Below are 20,792 nucleotides of genomic sequence, written 5' to 3'. Positions count from 1 at the left end.
TGGGTCTTCACAGCCACACCACGGTGGACCTGTCACTGCAGCAAAGGAGACGTGAGCCAGCAGACTTCCCACTCCTTTTCTGTCCCAGCTCCTGTTCTAAGCCACGCCTGCCTGCAGGGCAGCCTCCGCACCAGCGCCCCGCATTCGGTGGATCAGAGGGGCTGGGCCCAAGATGGAGCCGCTGCTGCCTCCTCCTGGGCATTGAGTTAGCCCTCCAAACACCCTAAGGGTGGGCACAGCCCCTTACAGGCCACCCTGTCCCAAGTCACAGCTGCTCTGTGATGTGCACCATCCCCTGCCCCTCAGCATGAGGCGGTGGCAGGCACTGTCCTGTAGTGACATCTGCTGGCATTACCCAGGCCTCCATGCTCTGGGGCCCTGTGTGAGCTGAAAAAGGTCGGGACTGGAGGCAGGCTCCACAGAAGCCCCTTCCCCTTTCCCAGGACAGGACTTGCCTGACAGAACATGGCATCCGGTGGGTGCTGCAAACAAATGCCCTGGTCCCACAGAAATGTGTGAAGGGGCAGGAGGAAGCTGGCAGAGCCTTTCTGCTGACTCAACAATGGGGTGCCTGCCCTCGTGCCAGGAGCTGACCCACAGGGTACAGCCAAGCTCTGAGAGTGACAGCTGGCCCCAGGCTTCCTGCTGTACTGCTAGGAGGGATGACACAGCTGGTCACCAGCCCTCACCTCCGGCCAGCAAAGCCCACTGCCTCCATTTTCCTGATGCAGCTGGCTTGGCCGAGTCCAGCACCCCCAACCTTCCACACGCTGGTGGGAAGGAAGGCGACTGTCCCTTAAAGGTCACTCTTACCAGCAACTGGCAGCTACCCCAGGCCAGCCTCTTCCTCTGTTACTTTATGGAGCCACCAAGCTCAGCCAGCCCAGATCTCAACCCCTAAGTCCTGCCATTAAAGGGGGGTCATCATCTCCAGAAGTGATTTGGGGTGAGGAAAGACAGCTGTCCCAGCTATGGCAACTCAGTGACCTTGCATCTTTGAGACAAGGGTAGCTCCTCCCCAACTGACCCTGCCATTGTTTATTAAAGGTCTTTGCTGTCACTGAGAGGCACAAGTCCATGGGGACTGTGGGAGTTCAGGGGTAGCTCCAGGAGGAGGAGCAGGGCCAGGACAGTGGGGGAGGGATAATCTGGCAGGGCACAGACTTGACTCCTCAGCATCTCCAGAAGCTGCTGCTGTCTTCACGGCCAGTTGCACCACCTTCTTGAGGGCTGGGCAGGGTCCACGGTCAGGCCCCAGGGCTAGCTGCTGGTCCACCAGGAGAGAAGGCCCAGGCCCGGCTCACTGATGGATCCCTGCCGGGGGAGAGAACAGGCACAGTTCAGCCACCTGCAGAGCGTAAGCCAACTCGGACAGGAGGCAGACGGGGCCCTTCCTTCTGGGCACCCAGCAGGCCCAACCGAGGCAAAGGGAAGGGCTTTGGGGAAAACCAGGAGCCACACCAGTGTTCCCAGCTGGCAGATGGGCGCACACAGCCCACCCTCCCCTCTTGCTCCAACCTCTCCTGAGGCCTGTAAGGAAAGCACTGGTTTTCTGAGGGCACAGCCCCTGGCCCCAAGACCTCAGCGGGCTCAGGTACCCTTCCTTGCCTCCAGGCCTGCCCAGACACAGGCACCGGCAAGCCAGTCCTACACATGGCCTCCTAAGCTGCCACAAAGGCCTAGTGACCCTGAGCCCCAGCCTCTACATGCAGAAGTGATGCCCCGGGCAACCAATTTCTGACAAAGCACAGCTGCCCTAAAAGCAAACAACTGGGGCCCACATTACCCCAGTAAACTCTGCTAGTAGCCCCTGAAACCCTACTTTCATCATGTGTCATTGTCTGGCTTCATGAGGATAAGAGACAAAAGGAACCCAAGTTAGACCTGGCCAGCCACAGCATCCCTGCCGCCTCAGGCCCATGCCCTGAGGGTCACCCCCCTGCAGCCCCCCTTGCTCTCAGGGCTTTGACTCAGTCCCAAGCCCCTTCCTTGGTTTCCTACTCCCTCAGCCCCATTTATCAGTGGCCTTGTCATCCACATGGGGCTCTGTCCCTTTTGCAGCCAGGAGTCTGACTCACCCACCCTCCCCAACAGCCATGGCAGCTTCATCACCTCACTCCAAGGATCACTGCCCCAGCCTAGAGAAACCGAGGCTCCCCAGGGAGAAGCAACCACCCAAGACCACACAACGGGGACCTGCACCCTGACCCACTGGGGGGCGGTCTAGGAGCGGAACCCCAAGTCAACACCCAGGGAAGCAGCTCCCTGCCGCTCCACTGCTGGGCTCTCCCACCACAGTTCCCCATGGTCTGGGCAGCAGCATCAGGCCGTCTCACCACAAGCGTGTACGGAGCCTCCTTCTTTGGCAGCTCCTCACTGGAAGAGGTGGCCTCGGCCGAGCTGGGCCCGGTGGGGGACGTGTCTACAAAGCTCTCGTCTACCACCCGGAAGCGGATCTCCTCGCCGGTGTCCATGTACAGGTCATGTGCTCCTTCCTCTGTCTCGTACTCCCACACCCACACCTGCTCGGTGTCATCGCTGGGTGGGGCCCAGGGTCAAGGCAACAACCAGGCCACAGGGGAGCCCCTGAGGGTGGGGGGGTCCTCCCACAGCCCCCATCCCCAGGAAAATCAGTCCCAGGTTGAGACCACTTTGGCTGGGAAGTCACAGGAAGAGCAGGCCCAGCCCCATGTGTAAGAGGCGAGGCGGGCAGGGCCCGTGCCCCACAGTGAGGAGCAGGAGCTCCGGTGCCAGGACCCAGGCTGGGAACAGGGGCCCCCAGCCAGGCACCCACACGCATCCTCAGCACATCGGAACAGGAAGGGGGCTCGAGAGTGGAGCACAAGTTCCGCCTCTCAAGACAGAATGACCAGGGCCTTTTGCTGCCCAGGGTCCCCACCCTGCCGGGTATCCTCTCAGAGGCCCACTGCCAAGTTCAGACCTCTGCTCAGACCCACCAGCTGTGACCCGGGGCCAGGCCCAAGCTCTCAGGGTCCCCATCTGTAAAACAGGGCTGTGGCGAGACGATGATAAAACAGCACCCGGGACAGTGGTTCCCACAGGACCCAGTCGGCCTCAGTACCAGCTACAGCCGTCCAACGCTCTCTGCACAGTGTGATTCCACACCCTTTCCATCCACCCCTCGTGGCACTGACCAGCAGGCGGCATGCGGACTTTCCCAGTTTTGAAGAGGACGGTGGTAGGATAGGTCACTTGCCCAGACACCCACAGCCAGCAAGAGGACCAGCAGGTTTTCTGACAAATTCTAGAATCACACGCAGACCTGCCCCAGGCCCTGCACGGGCCCAGCAGAGCTGTCTGCCAAACTCGCTGGACCACCCCTTGGCTCCCCGAAGTCTGCGGGAGCCACGCTGCCCGCCAGTGGCCGCCTCGCCCGTGGGTCCTGCCTCTCTCCTCTGTGCCAGGTTCTGTGCTGGGCACTGCAGGTCCAGTCATGACAGGACGGGGTCCTCCCATGAGCAGTCTCAGTGAGGACCCACAGAAACAGACAACTCCAGTGCAGCCAGCTGAGGGCTAGGATGGGGACAAGGGGGAGCTCAGCAGTGGGAAACTACCCGCCAGGGCCCACACAGTCAAGCTCTCAAATGCTGGCCTGTGCTTCCATTTGCCCATCAGGGAGGAGGGGCAGGAGCCAGTCAGGGAAACCTCTCGAGGGAGGCGATCTTTAAGATGATTCCTGCAGGGACAACCTAAGCAGAGTGAACCAGAAGCGAACAGTACCCCGCCTACAGGGCACGAACAACACACCAGAGCCTGACAGCCCAGACAGAGACACGGGTGGGAGGACGCCATGGCCAGCGCAGGACACACAGGCAGGAGGGGTGGGCACAGAGGCCAGCAGCATCGGACCAGAGGGCAGGGCCACCCCAAGGAGTGGGGACCGTCCTATGGGGAGGCCTGCGCTCCTCCATGACCCACTTTAACGGTGTGAGGATACAACTTGGCTGGCTGCTGCAGCGACTCCGGGGGGATGAGAATGTCATCGAAGAATCCTAGAGAGACTGGAAAAAACAAAGATGACAGCATGGGATGGGGGCTCACAGCGGACAGTTAAACGAGGGGTCTGGACACCCGCCAGGCAAGCCCCTTACCCTGTGCTGCCCATGGGGCAGGTGTCACCATGGAAATCTGGGTGCCTCCCCCACCTCAGAGCCCCACACCTCTGCCTGTGCCACTCACACAGCCGGAGCAGCCACCAAAACCTGAGGTGGACACCACACACAGCAGGGACCAGTGGGTGCTGAAGACGCTGGGTCACTTCCAGCAGCTCCAGCGCCCACCCTGGGGTCCTGAGCTGCGGCCTCCGGTGAAGCCCACAGCTGGCCGATGTCCTCCCTGTTACACGAACGCAGAAGGGAGCCGAGTATTCCCCTCACTCACAAGCTTCTCTGGCACCACGAGGAGCTTCTGCTTCTGTATCTGACCCGTCTCCTGACCACGCGGCCCAGCACAGAAGCTAATGGGAGGCCGGCCTGGCCACCTGCCCGCAACGCGCTCCCAGGCCTCGTCTGGGGAGGCAGGGCCGCCATTACCGTGCACTCCCTCCGGGCTGCAGCCTTTGATCTTTCCGATGAGAATCTCGTCCAGGAACGGATGGAACACCACGTAACGAAAGTGCACTGGAAATGGAGAAGGCACGTCAGTGACGAGCAGGCACACGAGGAATGGCTGCTCTGACCTTCACACGCCAGCACACTGACCCAGAGGCCCCCTGGCTGCTCCAGGAGCCTGCCCTGCTGTTCACCGAGTCCCCCTGCAGGCCTAGACCCATCGGCTGAGCTGGAGGGACCCTCACCCCGTCCCCTGCAAGGCCATAGCTCGGGCCCCATAAGAGGCCAGCAGTGGGGCCCTGGAACTGGAGGGTGGCTCCCAAATCCATCACAAAAGTCAGGGGCCGGCTCTGTGGCCGAGTGGTTAAGTTCGCACGTTCTGCTGCGGCGGCCCAGGGTTCGGATCCTGGGCATGGACATGGCACTGCTGGTCAGGCCACACTGAGGCGGCATCCCACATTCCACAACTAGAAGGACGTGCAGCTAAGATATACAACTGTGTACAGGAGGGATTTGGGGAGATAAAAGCAGAAAAGAAAAAAAAAAAAAAGATTGGCAACAGTTGTTAGCCCAGGTGCCAATCTTTGGGGGGGGCAAAAAAAAAGGAAAAGTCACAGCTGAGTTCAGATTCTGGGCCACTGATGACTCCAACATCAATTCCAACCTTCCTCCGGGTTCTCTCCTTTAAATTCCAAAAAGGGCAGAAGCAACTGGCAAAGAGAGCCAGGTTTGGAAACAAGTCCCTGACTCGCGCCGACTGGCGGAGTTTGCCCCGGGCAGAGCTCTGACCTGGAACAGGGTGCTACAAATGCCCTGAAATTAAGGTGGGGGGAGGCAGAGCCAGTAACCCAGCAAAAATGCCTCCAGGGGTTCTCAGGCCCTGCCCTAGGTGGTCCCCACTCACCAGACCTCAAGGTAAACATCAGGTAGGGCCTGTGCCCACATCACAGACTCTGACCCCAGAGCCTGGCAGAAGCCATCACCTCATCACTCCTGCCTCTTACTTAGAGCCCCGCAGGGGATGTCCACCTCTGGTCTGAACACCGCCAGGGCTAGAAAATGACCATGAGGCTTCCCCCTGCTGGTCGCCAAGTGCCCACCATGATCTGCCTGTGTCAGCTGTCATGCTTCCCCACTGTAAGGATGAGGAAGCGGCTTAGAGGCTGCGTAACCTGCTCACAGCCACACAGCTCTTCTGCCCTGTTGTGCGATAAGGAGACTCCAAGTCTTTCTGGACCACCAGACAGAGCCATGGGGTTGAATCTGCCTTCCTCAAACAGGTTTAATCCCCAAACAAAGGCTTCTGCCACCAGTACCCTCAGCTACCTAGTCTGCCAGCCTTGCCCCAAGGACAGCAGAGCCCACCTGGCCCCCAGCTCCCTGCCAGGCTGCTTCCCCGTGAAAGGAGAGGGGGCAATTGGTGGCCCCTCCCTCCCTGTGAGGATGGAAAACCCCTGTCCCCCATATGACCCGACATCAGTTCAGTTTAATAAAGACCCAGGAGCCTCCACCGGGGCTGGGCCGGGTTTGATTTGGGCACTGGGCTTCCGAGGGCAGGACACACGATCCTGCGCCCAGGGAGCTCCAGCCTGGAACCACCACATCCAAAAGGAAATGGTGAGCAACCCAAGTGTCATTGACAGATGAGCAGATAAACAAAATGTCATATATCCCAACAAGGGAATATTATTCAGCCCCAAAAACGAATGAAGTACTGATTTATGTGACAACATGGATGAACTTTGAAAACATTATGCTCAGTGAAAGAAACCAGACACAAAAGGCCACATATTATATGATTCTATTTATATGAAATGTCCAGAACAGGCAAATCCTGAGACTGAGAGCAGAGCAGCGGCTGCCAGGGGCTGGGTGGAGCGGGGAATGAGTGACTGCTAATGGGCTTTCTTTTTGGGGTGATGAAAATGTTCTGGAATGGGATAGTGGTGGTGGTTGCACAGCTCTGTGGATATACTAAAAGCCACTGAAGTGCATGCTTTAAAGGGCGACTAGTACTGTATGCGAATTACATCACAACTGAAAAGCAAAAAGGAGGCCACAGAGCAGCTGGAGGGCCGGTTAGGACAGCACCGTGTTGGGGCCACCTCCCAGGAGCCCCACCTGAAGTCCTGCGGATGTTTAACCTGCAGATGGGAAGCCTGGAGAGTCAAAAAGGATGAGGCTGAAGGAGGAGCAAGAAAACGAAAGACCTCAGGGTCAGCCCCGTGGCCAAGTGGTTGAAGTTCCGTGTGCTCCTACTTCACTGTGGCCATGCTGTAGAGGCGTCCCACATACAAAGTGGAGGAGGATTAGCATAGCTATTAGCTCAGGGCTAATCTTCCTCAAGCAAAATAAATACACAAGTAACAGGAAGACCTGCTCCTAGTTGGAGGCGTCAGCAAAATTTGTGGCAGGATAAGGAGCACTGCCTCCAGACACAGTGGGTTTCTACAAAGGACAGATACCATATGATGCCACTAATTCGGAGTCACAGACGGAAAGTAGAGGGGGGCGGGGCCAGGGCCTGGGGGGAGGAAGAGAGCAAGTTAGTGTCCAGTGGGTACAGTTTCTGTTTGGGAAGAGAAAAAGTTCTGGAGAGGGAGGGTGACGGTTGCACAGCAATGTGAACGTACTTAATGCCCCTGGACTGCACACTTCAAAACAGTTCAAGTGGTAAATTTTATGTTGTATTCATTTTATCACAACTTAAAAAAAAATAGCAAAGAACAAAGCAAACGTTGGGCATGGAGACAGGCTGCTCCGGAGCTCAGAGCAGGCCCCCATCCAGCCCGGGGCGGGGGTGGCGGGCGGGTTGACGGGGGCTTCTCAGGGGAGGCCAGGTCCAGCCGGCCGGGAGGGCACGGGGAACGTGGGGCTGGTGCCAGCAAAAGTGCTCTAGGTGACAAGGGGTAAGGTGGCCAATTGGGGCCAGCATCACAAATCACAAAGGCCAACATGGCGAGAGCACCTACTGCATGCGAGGCGCCAGACCAAAGGCTTCGTGTGGTTTTCCTTGTTTACGCCTCACCATCATTTTATGAGGTAGGTACCATCATTACACGATTTTCCCGGATGTGGAACCTGAGTCTTAGGGAGGGAAAGCAATCTGGCTTGGGCAGAAGCAGAAGGAAGGAGGCAACCGGCGAAGGAATAATCCTCAAAGCAAAGGCAGGGGCAGGTGCTGAGCCCCTCCCTCAGCACCCCCTCGGCCACAGCCCTGGGGGGGTGGGGCTGGGAGAGAGGGGGAACCCTGAAGCGGGGCCATGGACCCCCTCCACACAGCGACAGCTCGCCCGGCACGGTGCGCCACGGGCCATGAGGAGCGTTACAGCTGCAGGTGTTATCCCACTTTACAGACAAGGAAACTGAGGCGAGACAGGTAGAGCTACCTACCCAAGGTCCCCATCCGGGGGTCCAGAGCCAGAATTCAAAGCCGGGTCCATGTGACGTGTGTCACCCAGTGCTCTGATGCTCGCACCTTGTTCCCAAGAACTCAGGGGACCCAGCTGAGCGGAGGTGGGCGACAATGGAAACCAACAGTGAAGTCTTAAAACAAGTGGAAGAAACAACCAAATGAATGGACAGAACTTCCTCAAATTTACCTTTTTTCTCCTAGTTTTTTTTTTGAAGATTTATTTATTTTTCCTTTTTTCTCCCCAAAGCCCCCCAGTTGTTTATTATTAGTTGTGGGCCCTTCTAGTTGTGGCATGTGGGACACCGCCTCAGTGTGGCCTGATGAGCGGTGCCATGTCCATGCCCAGGATCCGAACTGGTGAAACCCTGGGCCGCCGAAGTGGAGCACACGAACTTAACCACTCAGCCACTCTCCCAGTTTTTCTGGAAGTTCTGGTACCTCTCACCACTTGTCTCCTGGACAACCAAGGCCCTGTCCGAAGGCCGAGACCAGGCTCAGATCGACGGACGGCGTCCTGCTCTGTAAGCAGAGGCCCTCGTGGGCTGGTTTCCACATCCGCGTCTTAGGTTTCTGCTCGTGAAACTGCTCCCCGTCCGTACAAACAGCCTGTTTCTCAGGGCTCTCTGCAGAGCACAAGAGCATCCATGGGAACTAATGAAGTCTCTGGATTCCCGGATAGGGACACCAGGCACTTGACACCTCTGTGCCAAGAGGCTGACCGGGATGGGCTAGGGCAAGGCTCCTCCAACGTGGCCTTGCGTAAGACTCACCTGGCTCCTTGTTAAAACACAGTCTGCGGGGCCCCACCCCGAGTGTGCCAGAGTGACTGGCAGGTCTGGAGAGGCGAGCGAGTGCTTAGCTGGTGGCAGGCCACGGGTCTACACTGACTAGCCCAGAACCACCCCAGCGGGCCCCCTTGCCCTCTGCTTCAGATCTGGCTGGCTCCAGGCAGGAGAGGGAAGAAGGTCCCACGCCCTCTACTCCTCCTCCTTCCAGGTCCGCTCACCAGCCCTCCCCTTCTGGGGTGCACACCCCTTTGCAAAGTGACCACAGTTCCTCTCATCAAGAGGCAGAGCCTCTTCTCCAGCTCCTGACTCTGGCCTTGGCAGTGCGACCTGCTTTGGCCAAGGGGATATAAGCAGAGGCTTGAGAGCCACTCGCGCTCTGGCGCCCGGCTGCACTTGGGGGCCCAGGTGCCCCGTCTAGCTGACTGAAAGGTGAGACCATCTGGAGCAGAGACAAGCCATCCCAGCTGAGGCCCCAACCAACCAGTCTGCCAACCACCAGACGTGTGAGGCCACCCTACACCTTCCAGCTCTGGCCAAGCCAGCCCAGAAGAACCCCACCTTGCTGACCCACAGAATCAGGAGAAACAATCCAAATCGATGAGCCACCGAGCACTCACGATGTGCCAAGGTCCTGTCCTAAGAGCTTGGCACATATTGACTTATAATCCTCACAACAGTCCTGTCATGTAAGACCTGCTAACCGCATTTTACAGGCGAGGAAACAGAGGCACAGAGAGGTTACGTATTCTCCTCAGGACACACAGCAAATAAGTGGCAGAGGCCTTACTTTTAACCATTATGTCCTAGTGCCCCTCAAAGCCCCCAACCCCCAACCAGCCTCCTCCCCAGGAAGGGCAGCTGCGCTCCCCTCTGTTCTCTACACTTCTAACCTAGCAATGATCACTCCAAGTGTCTTCGACTATCTGGCCATCCTCCTCATCAGACTGAGCAGCCTGAGGGCCAGGCAGAGCACGGCTTAGTAACAGACGAGACCAAATGGGGCTCAGACACACAGCCACAATCTGAGAGCCGGAAAGGCCTTGAGAACCACCTTGTCCGCCTCCCGTTTCTTAGAGATAGGAAACCGGGACCAGAGAAGGGGAGGTTCTGCCCATCGTGCCCATCTGCCAGTCGGTTCCTGGCAGAGCTGGAACTAGGCCCCAGGCCTCCCAACCCTCAGACCAGGACTCCCACCACCGAAAACCGAGCCCCAAGAGACCCAATGCCCCAGGAGGAGAGGGCACCCACCTTTGGTGTGTGATGCGCCATCCCCCGGGAACACGTAGGCATCCTCCAGCTTGGTGATGTCGAACAGACAGATGCAGAGTCCCACGTTGTACACGACCTGTGTGCGTCCGTGTACACACACACAGTGACCCTGGGGCCCAGCTCCCAGGCATCTCTCCTGACCCCCTCAGCACCACAGGGCATGTCCGACTATCCCTGCTCTATGGCGGGAAGCAAGTTGGGGCACTGCCTGAGGTGACCACGGGAAAGGAACCCCGGAAGGATGTGGAGCTCTGGGAAGCAGGGCCTTTGGTGACAAGGCAGATCCAGGTTATGCCAGCTCCACCACTCACTGTGCGACCTCCAAGGTCACTTCTCTGAGCCTCAGTTTCCCCATCTGCAAAAATGGACACACCAGGCCGCAGGGTTGTTAAATAAAGAGGGAGAATGGGTGTGAAGCCCCTATGCCAGCACCTGGCTCACATGCTGGAAACAGTAATAATCACCGATCAAGGATCACTAGTATTACTAGTATTACTAGTATGGATCAGCGGTAGGGGAAGCCCTGGTTAAACCGACACTTTCCAACGGCCCCAATGCCCTGCTGGAGCCCACAGCTCAGTGAGCGCCAGAACCACAGCTAATCGCCATTCTGCTCACAAAGTCTCAGACACACAGATGTGGCCACAGGGACCGAGGCTGGCAGAGGGACACATGGCCAAGGCCCTAAGACTGGGCAGAGAACATCGCATGCCCCATCCCCACGCCGTGGTGCTCCAAATGGCTGGCTACTTGGTGTCTGCTTATCTGCCACCAGCGTCATCACCTCCGAATTAGAGACCTCGAAGGACTGTTCAAGGATGAGCAAGAAGCTCAGGGAACTCAGAGTCCTGGCCAGACCTTCCAGCGGGCCTTGGAAGCACAAAGAGATCTGTGCCCTTGGCTGGACCTTGGGCCTCTTCTGTGCAGCCTCCTCTCAAATGACTCGGTGACTCAAACACAGAAAGACTTGTCTAACAGTTCACTGAAGGACCTGTGCCCCAAAGGAACTGCACTCCCTTAGACTTTTCACACCTTCTCTCTCCACGATGTTCACACTTCGTCCCCCCAGAGACCCCCTGACCTTCTACCTAACAAAGTAACCAGAAGCCATCCACTAAGGACTCCATGAGTTCTCTCCACCAACTCTCCTGATCTGGACACCCTCATTCTGTGACCTCAGCTTGTATGGAAAGGACTTGCCTCCTGCCGGCTCCTCCTCAGCCTATCACCTCCTGCTGTTTACGGATGAAGACCACTACCCCCATGAAGTCCTGCAGGCCCTGTGAGGCCTGGCTCCCACCACCTTTCCAGCCTGCCCTCCTCTCCCTCCTTCTGCCCAGGCCACACCAGCCTCCTCCACGTCATAATGGTGTAACAGTCCCTCCTGCCACAGGGCCTTTGCACATGCTGTTTCCTCTGCCTGCACAGCTCTTCTCTCTGCCCAGCCCCCACCATCTCCCCAAAATGAATTCCCTAGTTAGATTTTCTTCACCATCAGATCTCAGCTGAAGCACAAGTGCCACCTCTCTAACAAAGCCACTTGTCTCACTCACTGTGGGTGAAGTTCCTTCATTCCACAAGCTTGTGAACACCTGTCCTTCATAGCATTTACCTCAGCTTGTCATCACACACAGCTGTGGGACCCTCTCATTCACATCTGCTTTCCCTACCACACTACACTACAGGGCAGAATCTTGTCTGTTTCACCCACTCAATCAACAGACAATGATGGATCATCTACTCTGTGCCAGGCTTGGCTAAATATGGGGAAGAAGACAAACAAAGGTCCCTGCCCTCACGCAGAGGAAAGAGAAAAACAGTAACCAAATAAACAAATAAGAAAATAGAGTGTATATGTGCTAAGAAGGAAAGAGTGATATGACAGAGTAACTGAGGAGGCAGGCTAACTACAGAAAAGGCCGGGGGAAGGCGTCAGACGAGCTGGCACGAGGGTGTGCAGGCCTGGCCCGTAGAGGGTGCACATATATTTTTTTGCAGGTACGAATGGATAAGCCTCCTGTTGGTTAACTCTAAACTACCATCTATCTTCACAAAAACAACACAGGGTTGGACAGCAATTTTTATTTCCATTTTACAAATGGAAACTGAGGCCCAGAGTGGGTAAATGACTTGCCCAAGATTGCAAAGTAATTTGCAAGTGTAGAAGCTAGCACTTTCCAGTTATGACGGCCTTTTCCAAACCCAACTTCTCTTAGATTCCCTCCAACACCCTTGTGGGTAAGGACTACCCCCATCCCATGCACGAGTGAAGAAACCGAGTTCTGAGATGTTAAGCTACTTGCCCAAGGCCAAGGCTTGGCACGACCAAGGCCAGGCCTGCAGCGGGCGAGTGGGCATATCGGGCCCTCCCGCGCCAAGGCCTTCCCGCCCCCCGTGAGCCCAGCACCTTGTTGGCCAACTTCTTGTTCAGCTCCTCGGCAATGGAGTCGTTGAGCTTCCTCTCAAACTGCCACGGGGGGATCCGCACGGTGTCCACCATCTCCACGAGGACGAACATCGCGGCCTGCGCTGGGGGCTCTGGGAACGGGAGGGTAGGTCACGCACCGGGGCCTGGGGCGGTGAGGATCCCCGGGCCCCCTCCGTCCCGTCCCAATCGCTGAGACCCCCGACCCCAGGCCGGTAGCGGAGCCTCATGGTAGTGCCTGGAGTACCCCGTGCGCAGCACGCTCGGCTACCGCAAACCGAGGAAACTGAGGCTCAGCAAGCGGGCTCAGTACCAGGCTCGCCATCCAGCAAGTGGGTGAGCGGCCCCGCCCGCCACGCGCCACGCGCCGCCGCCACTCACCGCGCGCCTACACGCAGCAGCCGGTTACGAGACTTTCCCCGAGATTACGAATCCGGTCGCTTCCGGAGAACCGACCAATAAGAAGCCTCTGCCCGCCCTCCAACAAGGGGTGGGGCTGCCCATAGGCTCGTGGCGGAACCAGGTGGGCGGGGCCCTGGTGGGCGGGGCCTCCCCTTCCGCCCGCGAGGAGCGGTCAACCCTGGGACGACGCTTTCCGGTTGCTAGGCGACCTCGGAGCAATCCGGTCATCTCTCGCCTGGAGTATGATATCCTCTTGTTGCTGGTCTCAGGCTGTCATGTGCCCCGCAGCCAGAGTGATCCTTTCAAAACACAAACACAATCTGCTTAGACCCTTCAGTGCTCTGGAGACGGGGAGAATTGACTGGAAAGGGGCAGGCGGGACATTTCTGGGGTGATAGAAATGTTCTGCGTCTTCTTAGACAGTTGTATACCATTTTCAAAACTCCTTGAATTCAACACTTAAGATCTTTGCATTTGCATCTCAACTGAAAAGTGATAATAAATTAGGACAGAATATCACCTCAGTAGCTCCTCAGTGAACTCATAATAAAGTCTAAAACCTTTGTGGTGGCTCACAGGGGGTCTTGCCGCTACACAGGCCTCCAGCCCCGTCTTGTCCTCTCTCCGCCACGTTGCAGTCTCATTCATCTTCGGATAATAACTAACATGAGCTGAGGGAATTCAATAACTTGTCCAAGATCTCGGGCTGCTGAGAGATAGAAGAGGGCCCTGTCCAAACCTTTGCACTGCCCTGCCTCTAAAAGTCGGTGGGTTGTGGAAATACACTGTAGCGTGTTTTGACCGAACAAAAATTTGAAAACTTTAAGCTCTTTTTAAAAGAGCCTTGGGGTAGATGACAGGCACTCAGATATGCACAGTTCTTTAATTTGCTGATCTCTTTACAGAGATTTCTCTGAGACTGACTGTGGTAATACTGAATTTGGCCTTCGTGGCATCCATACTTTTATTTATAGGTCTGTCTGTCTCTCCTAGGATTTGAGCTACTTGAAGACAAGGGAAAATGCTGCTTCAGCTTTTTGTCCCACAATCCCCTCACATCATTCCCAGGAGGCATTCAGTAAAAGTGTGTGGGAGATTATATTAATTCTTTCTCTCCAATATCGCTCAGATCCTCCCCCTTCATTTCATTCCCTGCTAAGGGCCTGGTTCAGGCTTCTTCATTGCTCCTCCAAAGCTTCGCCACACGCCCCTGCTCCTGGCATCAGACTCTCGGCAGGCAACATCCACACTGTCACAGCCTCCCCTTCATGAACCTCCTTTGCCCACACAGCAAGACCTGGACTGAGCCCAGCCTTCCTCTCCAGCCTCACCTTCCTTCTGTTCTCCAAGCACTGGGAGCCTCAAGCTCCAAGGATGTGACACCAGACCTCTTTTTTTTTTTTCGGTTGAGGAAAATTCACTCTGAACTAACATCTGTTGCCAATCTTCCTCTTTTTTTTTTTTTTTGAGGAAGATTAGCCCTGAGCTAACATCTGCCACCAATCCTCCTCTTTTTGCTGAGGAAGACTGGCCCTGAGCTCACATCCATGCCCATCTTCCTGTACTTTCTATGTGGGACGCCTACCACAGCATGGCTTGCCAAGTGGTGCCATGTCTGCACCTGGAATCTGACCCGTTGAACCCTGGGCTGCCAAAGCAGAATGTGTGAACTTAACCACTGCACCACCAGGCTGGCCCCCTTCCTCTTTTTTTGCTTAAGGAAGATTTGCCCTGAGTTAACATCTGTTGCCAGTCTTCCTCTGTTTGGTTTGTGGGTACCCACCACAGCATGGCCACTGACAGACAAGTGGTGTAGGTCCGTGGCAGGAAACCAAACCCAGGCTGCAGAAGCAGAGCACACTGAACTTAACCACTAGGCCACCAGGCCAGCAAGATACTGAACCTCTTAATCTTAAATTCGAGTGCCTGATGTGCAGTAAGCCAATCACTGAGACATTGGCAAAAGCTTGGAGATGGAGAAAGGTTTATTTGAATTGGCAAGCGCAAGAAGACAAGACAGGAGGATAGGTTCTCTCAGATCCACCTTAATAGGAGAGAAAGCAGGAGGGTTTTATAGAGCTAAGGGGCTTGGGAGGAGGAGCTGCAGAGAAACAAAGGGGTAATCTGTGTTTCTTTCACTCCAGGTAAGCCCCTGGGCAATCCGACTTCTGGGCCTCAGCAGCAGCTGGGGGCTGGATATCTGGTGATCCTTGAAGGCATTCTTTTTCTTCTGTAAAGAAAGCTTATAAATCCTTGTGACCCTTGAGTCACCCCTCAGGTTAAATAAGAAAATAGCAAATTGACAAGATTCTTTGCATCTATGTCTGGTTGGGAACAAGTTCCCTGAGCTAACATCTATGCCAATCTTCCTTTATTTTTTTCAAGGTTTTATTTTTATTATTATTATTTTTCCTTCTTCTCCCCAAAGCCCCCTAGTACATAGTTGTATATTTTAGTTGTGAGTCCTTCTAGTTGTGGCATGTAGGATGCCACCTCAGCATGGCTTCATGAGTGGTGTTAGGTCTGCGTCCAGGATCTGAACCAGCAAAACCCTGGGCCGCCAAAGCAGAGCACTCGAACCTAACCACTTGGCCACGGGGCTGGCCCCCATCTTCCTTTATTTGTATGTGGGATGCTGCCATAGTATGGCTTGATGAGCAGTGTGTAAGTCTGCACCTGGGATCCAAACCCATGAACCTTGGGCCGCTGAAGTGGAGTGCACAAACTTAACCACTACACCACTGGGCTGGCCCAAGTCATCACATTCTTACTGAATATTTACAGTAACCCTCAGGTACCCGGCTTCAGATAGAGCAAGCCCTTTTATAGCCCTGCCTTGAACACGTCTTTACCTGGAAAGCTCCTACTCATTCATCAGAACCCAAATACAATACCCTTTGTATTCATTCATTCAACGTTCTGTGTGCCCAGCTATTGGAGATTCAGTGGGGAAGAAGAACTGGGCCTCGGGCCTAGATTCAGCTCAGAGGGGTTGGGGGTAGGACAGAAGGAGAGAGAGAATTCGATGTTCTCATGGAATCAAAAGTATTTTAGCTGATTTATAGAGGAAATGAGAGTTGGTGAAATTGGAGACCTAGGCAGGATCCAGATCCCATTGCCTTATTATTATAATATTCTTTAACTTTTAATCCTCACAACAGCTGTATAAGGTGGGGGCTGTTATTATCATTATCTAATTTATCTCCTTATCATTTATCATTCTTGTTTATTTCGTCATCTCATTTTGCCTCATCTAAGGCAGAGAGAGGTTAAGTAGGTCATTCAAGGTCACACAGCTAATAAGTGGCAGAGCTGGGATTCAGGCTCCAGAACCTGTGATCCTAACCACTGGGACGTGCCACAACACTAGCCCAAGGGCAGCAAAGGGAAGCCTTAGAAGGTTAGGACAGGGAAATGACACAGTGACCCATCAGCTTGATGGACAGTGGACAAGAAGGGGCTGGGATGGAGACAAGAAGACCAAGAAACATGTTACTGGATGGCCCCTGCAAGAGAAGGCCTGAGCAAGCCTAGAGCCATGGAGAGCAAAGTTGGGCAGAGTCCAGAGGTCTCCAGGGGGTGGTCTTAGCCACAGGGTGGATGACCCGGGGAAGGAAGTGGGAGGAGCCAGCAGCTGAGGGCTTTAGCCACTGGCTGGGTGGTGGGCCATTCAGTGAGATGGGAAACTGGAGGAGGGCCAGGCTGGGGGGATGGGACCAGCATCATAGAGTTCAGTATTTCACGTTCCCAGGCTTCTTTGATGGTATTCAGCTCAGAGGATTGCAACATGGAGCTGTTGGCAGGTTTGGTTTCCTTGTTAGTAAAAACAGGGACCAGGCTTCTTTATTAATTCTCTGCCTCGTTCTGTGGAAGTGAGGTGGCTTACAAAAACACACAAAGACTTCATCTGCAAGCTCCTTGACAGCGAGGACGTCTCTGTCATGTCCCGCCTCATCCTCTGGGCCTAGCCCTGTGCCTGGCACACGGTCAGGGCTGGTAAATATGTGTTATTTGAATGAACAAAAGGATAGCAAAAATACTGCTAAAAGTATGGGAGTGAGGGAGAAATAAGGGTTGGAAACTAACCCAGGAGGAGGAGGAGAGTGATATGGGTGGGTGAGGGCACGGAGTTCCCATGCCGCGGTGCACCAGCTGAGCAACCGGGGCGAAGCCGGTGAAGGGCTCAGGGCCTCGGCTGCCTCTCTGCAAAATGGAGGTAATAATGAACCGATCTCAAATGATTGTCCATCAGTGGAGGACTGGATAAAAAATATACATTATATCACACAATGGAATAATATGAAGCCATAAAAAAGGATGAGAATGCTCTTTCCATATTGATATAGAATGATGTTCAGGATACATCATTAAGTATAAAAATGCAGGGCAGGGCACAGAGCAGTATGAGTGGGATGTTAGCATTTGTGTAAAAAAAGGAGAAAAATAATACTTTGCATGTATGTGTGCGTGCTCTGGGCAAGCATGCAAGCCACAGATTATGTTGGTTGTTTCCGGGGCAAGGAACCGACTGGCTGAGGAGTGCACGAGAGGGCCGGGGGCAGGAGGGAGAATGTTTTACCAAACGTCCTTTGGAATCTTTGGTGTTTGAGATCATGAGAATGTATTACCTATTGAAAAATGAGTGGAATTTAAATTTAAAAAAGCAATTAAGATTTTTTCACATCTTAAAAAAAACTCTCTCTCCGCCCCCTTTCCCTCCAGCTAGTGCCCCATTTTCTGCTCCCTTTACCAGCAAAACTGCTTGAAAGAGTCGTCTGCATTTGCTCTTTCCAAATCTTCTCTTCTTGTCCTCTCTTCAACCTGCTCCCGTCAGGGTTTTGGCCCTACCTCTCAGCCCAAACCGCTTTCTCAAGGTCACTAATGGCCTCCACATTGCCAAACCCAGTGGTAATTCTCAGTCCTCATCAGCAGCATTTGTCCCAGCTGATGACTCCCTCCTCCTTCACACACTCTTTCTACAGGGCTTCCAGGAGCCCATGCTCACCCGGGTCCTCCTCCCACCTCACAGACTCCTGCTCCTACCTCTGAATATTAATGGGCCTCAGGGATCCCCTTTCTGCAGTCTATGCGCATGCCTGGTGACCTCCTGGGACCTCCTGGGACCTCCTGGCCTTGAGCAGCATCCATCTGCCAATGGCTCCCACCTGTCCATCTCCAGCCAGCCCTCTCCCCACGCACCAGATTCATTCGTCCACCTGCCTGTTCCACGTCTCCATTTGGCAACCCAAGCTTAACCTGAGATGCTGTTAAAATGTTGCTCTGAACGGCATACAATTTAAAACTTATAAATTGTTTATTTCTGGAATTTTCCACTTAATATTTTCAGATTGTGGTTGACCAATTAGCTGAAACCATGGAAAGCGAAACCACAAGTAAGGGGGCCCGTTGTACATTGCGGAATTTTGATGGTTTCGGCCCTTTCAAAGCACCTTAATCTGTTAATAAACAAAAACTCAATCCAGAAAAAAAGAAAATGTTGTTCTGAAATTCTCAGTCCTGGGGCTGGCGCCGTAGCCAAGTGGTTAAGTTCGTGCGCTCTGCTGCAGGTGGCCCAGTGTTTCGTTGGTTCGAATCCTGGGCATGAACATGGCACCACTCATCAAACCACGCTGAGGCAGTGTCCCACATGCCACAACTAGAAGGACCCACAACGAAGAATATACAACTATGTACCGGGAGTCTTTGGGGAGAAAAAGGAAAAAAATAAAAATCTTAAAAAAAAAAAAAAGAAATTCTCAGTCTTCCCGTCTGGACGCTGCAATGCTCCATCTCACTGAGGGGAAGAGCCAGTCCTTGGGACCGCCTTCATAGCCCTTGGGGGTCCCCCCCCCCATTACCCCTCCTACCGCATGCCCCACTCCTCTGCCTGGTGGCTGTTTCTGACACCCCAAGCACACTCCCCACTCAAGGCCTCTGCCTGCCACTGTTCCCTCTCCCTGGAACATTCTTCCTCTCAGCGCTTTCGTGTCTTCATCTTTCACTGTAACCACGGGCCTCCGAGACCAGTTCAACTGACCCCATCTCTTATCAACAGAGTGAGTGAGTATTGCCTTCCAGAAAATCTGCAAAGTCACGTAGCCAGGGCATGTGCAAAAGAAGAAATCGTGACCTGAAACGACCTCAGAACTGAAAATCTTTCTCCCCATGGAACCCAAGGCCCGGGACACAACCAGAACTCGAAAGTTGGACACTTATCAGAAGCAAGGGGACCCTCATTCAGGAAGATCTGGGGTTAAACTTCTTTCCCCACCTTACCATCAATGTTTAAAACCTTACCATAAATGCTTGAAGCCTACCAATCAAATCTGTCCCACCCTGGGGCCTGCCCAGTGGCGCAGCGGTTAAGTGCGCACGTTCCACTTCTGCGGCCTGGGGTTCACCAGTTCAGATCCCGGGTGCAGACATGGCACCGCTTGGCAAGCCATGCTGTGGTAGGCGTCCCACATAGAAAGTAGAGGAAGATGGGCATGGATGTGAGCTCAGGGCCAGTCTTCCTCAGCAAAAGGAGGAGGATTGGCAGCAGATGTTAGCTCAGGGCTAATCTTCCTAAAAAAAAAAAATCTATCCCACCAGAGTTTCCACGTGCCTGTTCCCCCTGACTTCTTAAATTTTGCCCCAAATCCTGAATCAAGGAGACAGATCTGAGGGTACACGCCCCCAGTCTCCCTGCAGATCGAACTCACAGAATGAAAGCTGATTTCTCCCCCAAAGGCTGATGCCATAATTAATTGGCTTATTTAAGTGTATCGGGCAGAGAACCCCAATTTTGTGCGGTAACGTCACCTCCTCCAGGTCCTTGTTTTAATGTCACCTCAGTGACACTTTCCCTGACACACTCCCCACTCCCACCCACATTTTAAATTACAAACCATCCAACTCCACCCCCCCCCGCTCCCACCCCCACATCTCTGTTCTACAGCATCTGTCGCCTCCCAACATAGGACATAGTCATTTATTAGGTTGTTTTATGACCTCTCTGCCTCTTCCTGAGTGTAAATGCCACATTGACAAGGATTTTCTTCCCTATTGACTCCCCAGTACCTAGAAAAGTGCCAGGCACACAATAAACCCAGGACAAATATTTGTTGGATGATTAAAAGGAAGGATGGAAAGAAAAGATTAGCCCTGAGATAAGTACAGTCCTGTGAACTTGCTAGTGGCAGAGAAGAATTTGGTTCCAAGCTTTCTAACAGCCACAGCAAAGAGAAAAACATTTTCCATTACAATATGGAAACGAACCAGAGGTTGGGGGGAGGTCTAGATTTTGTGTTTTTTTAAAAGATTTTATTTTTCCTTTTTTCTCCCCAAAGCCCGCCAGTACATAGTTGTGTATTTGTTTTAGTTGTGGGTCCTTCTAGTTGTGGCCTGTGGGACGCCACCTCAGCATGGCCTGACAGGTGGTGCCATGTCCACACCCAGGATCCGAACCGGCAAAACCCTGGGCCACCGAAGCAGAGTGCGTGAACTTAACCACTTAGCCACGGGACGGCCCCCCAGATTTTCTTGATTCTGAGCCCCCAGAGGACCTTCTCCAGATTCTCAAGGAATGAAGGCTCTGAGGAGTGGAACGATGCCCTTGACAGTGTCTGAACAGGCCCAGGAACGCTTCTCATTTGGGCCTTTTTAATACACCCCTCCACTGGCCCCGTGGCCGAGTGGTTAAGTTCGCGCGCTCCGCTGCAGGCGGCCCAGTGTTTTGTTAGTTCGAATCCTGGGCGCGGACATGGCACTGCTCATCAGACCACGCTGAGGCAGCGTCCCACATGCCACAACTAGAAGAACCCACAACGAAGAATACACAACTATGTACCGGGGGGCTTTGGGGAGAAAAAAGGAAAAAAATAAAATCTTTAATACACCCCTCCAGGGGCAGGCCCGATTGCCAAGTGGTTAAGTTCGTG

At 54.1% G+C, this 20,792-nt stretch overlaps 1 protein-coding gene across 3 annotated transcripts; it reads right to left on the bottom strand.

Moving 5' to 3' along the window:
- Window positions 1–1,008: 1,008 nt before the first annotated feature.
- On the bottom strand, window positions 1,009–12,918 carry POLR3H (RNA polymerase III subunit H). 3 transcript variants are annotated; one of them, XM_046646092.1, is made up of 7 exons: window positions 12,850–12,918; window positions 12,451–12,581; window positions 10,023–10,119; window positions 4,554–4,640; window positions 3,959–4,022; window positions 2,337–2,538; window positions 1,009–1,314 (listed from the first exon to the last, which is right to left on the bottom strand). In XM_046646092.1, exons 2-7 carry the CDS (start codon window positions 12,559–12,561, stop codon window positions 1,261–1,263), a joined length of 615 nt encoding a protein of 204 aa, XP_046502048.1. In that variant the 5' UTR covers window positions 12,562–12,581; window positions 12,850–12,918; the 3' UTR covers window positions 1,009–1,260. The 3 variants fall into 3 exon arrangements, with proteins under 3 accessions (XP_046502048.1, XP_046502051.1, XP_046502047.1); XM_046646095.1 differs by having other exon boundaries at window positions 12,782–12,850; XM_046646091.1 differs by lacking the exon at window positions 12,850–12,918 and adding an exon at window positions 12,716–12,838.
- Between the last annotated feature and the right edge of the window lie 7,874 nt (window positions 12,919–20,792).

The sequence above is a fragment of the Equus quagga genome, chromosome 19, assembly GCF_021613505.1.
Source record: "Equus quagga isolate Etosha38 chromosome 19, UCLA_HA_Equagga_1.0, whole genome shotgun sequence".
Lineage (NCBI taxonomy): Eukaryota > Metazoa > Chordata > Mammalia > Perissodactyla > Equidae > Equus > Equus quagga.
The sequence above is the reverse complement of the archived record's forward strand: the minus strand, read 5'-3'. Positions and strand labels throughout refer to the sequence as shown.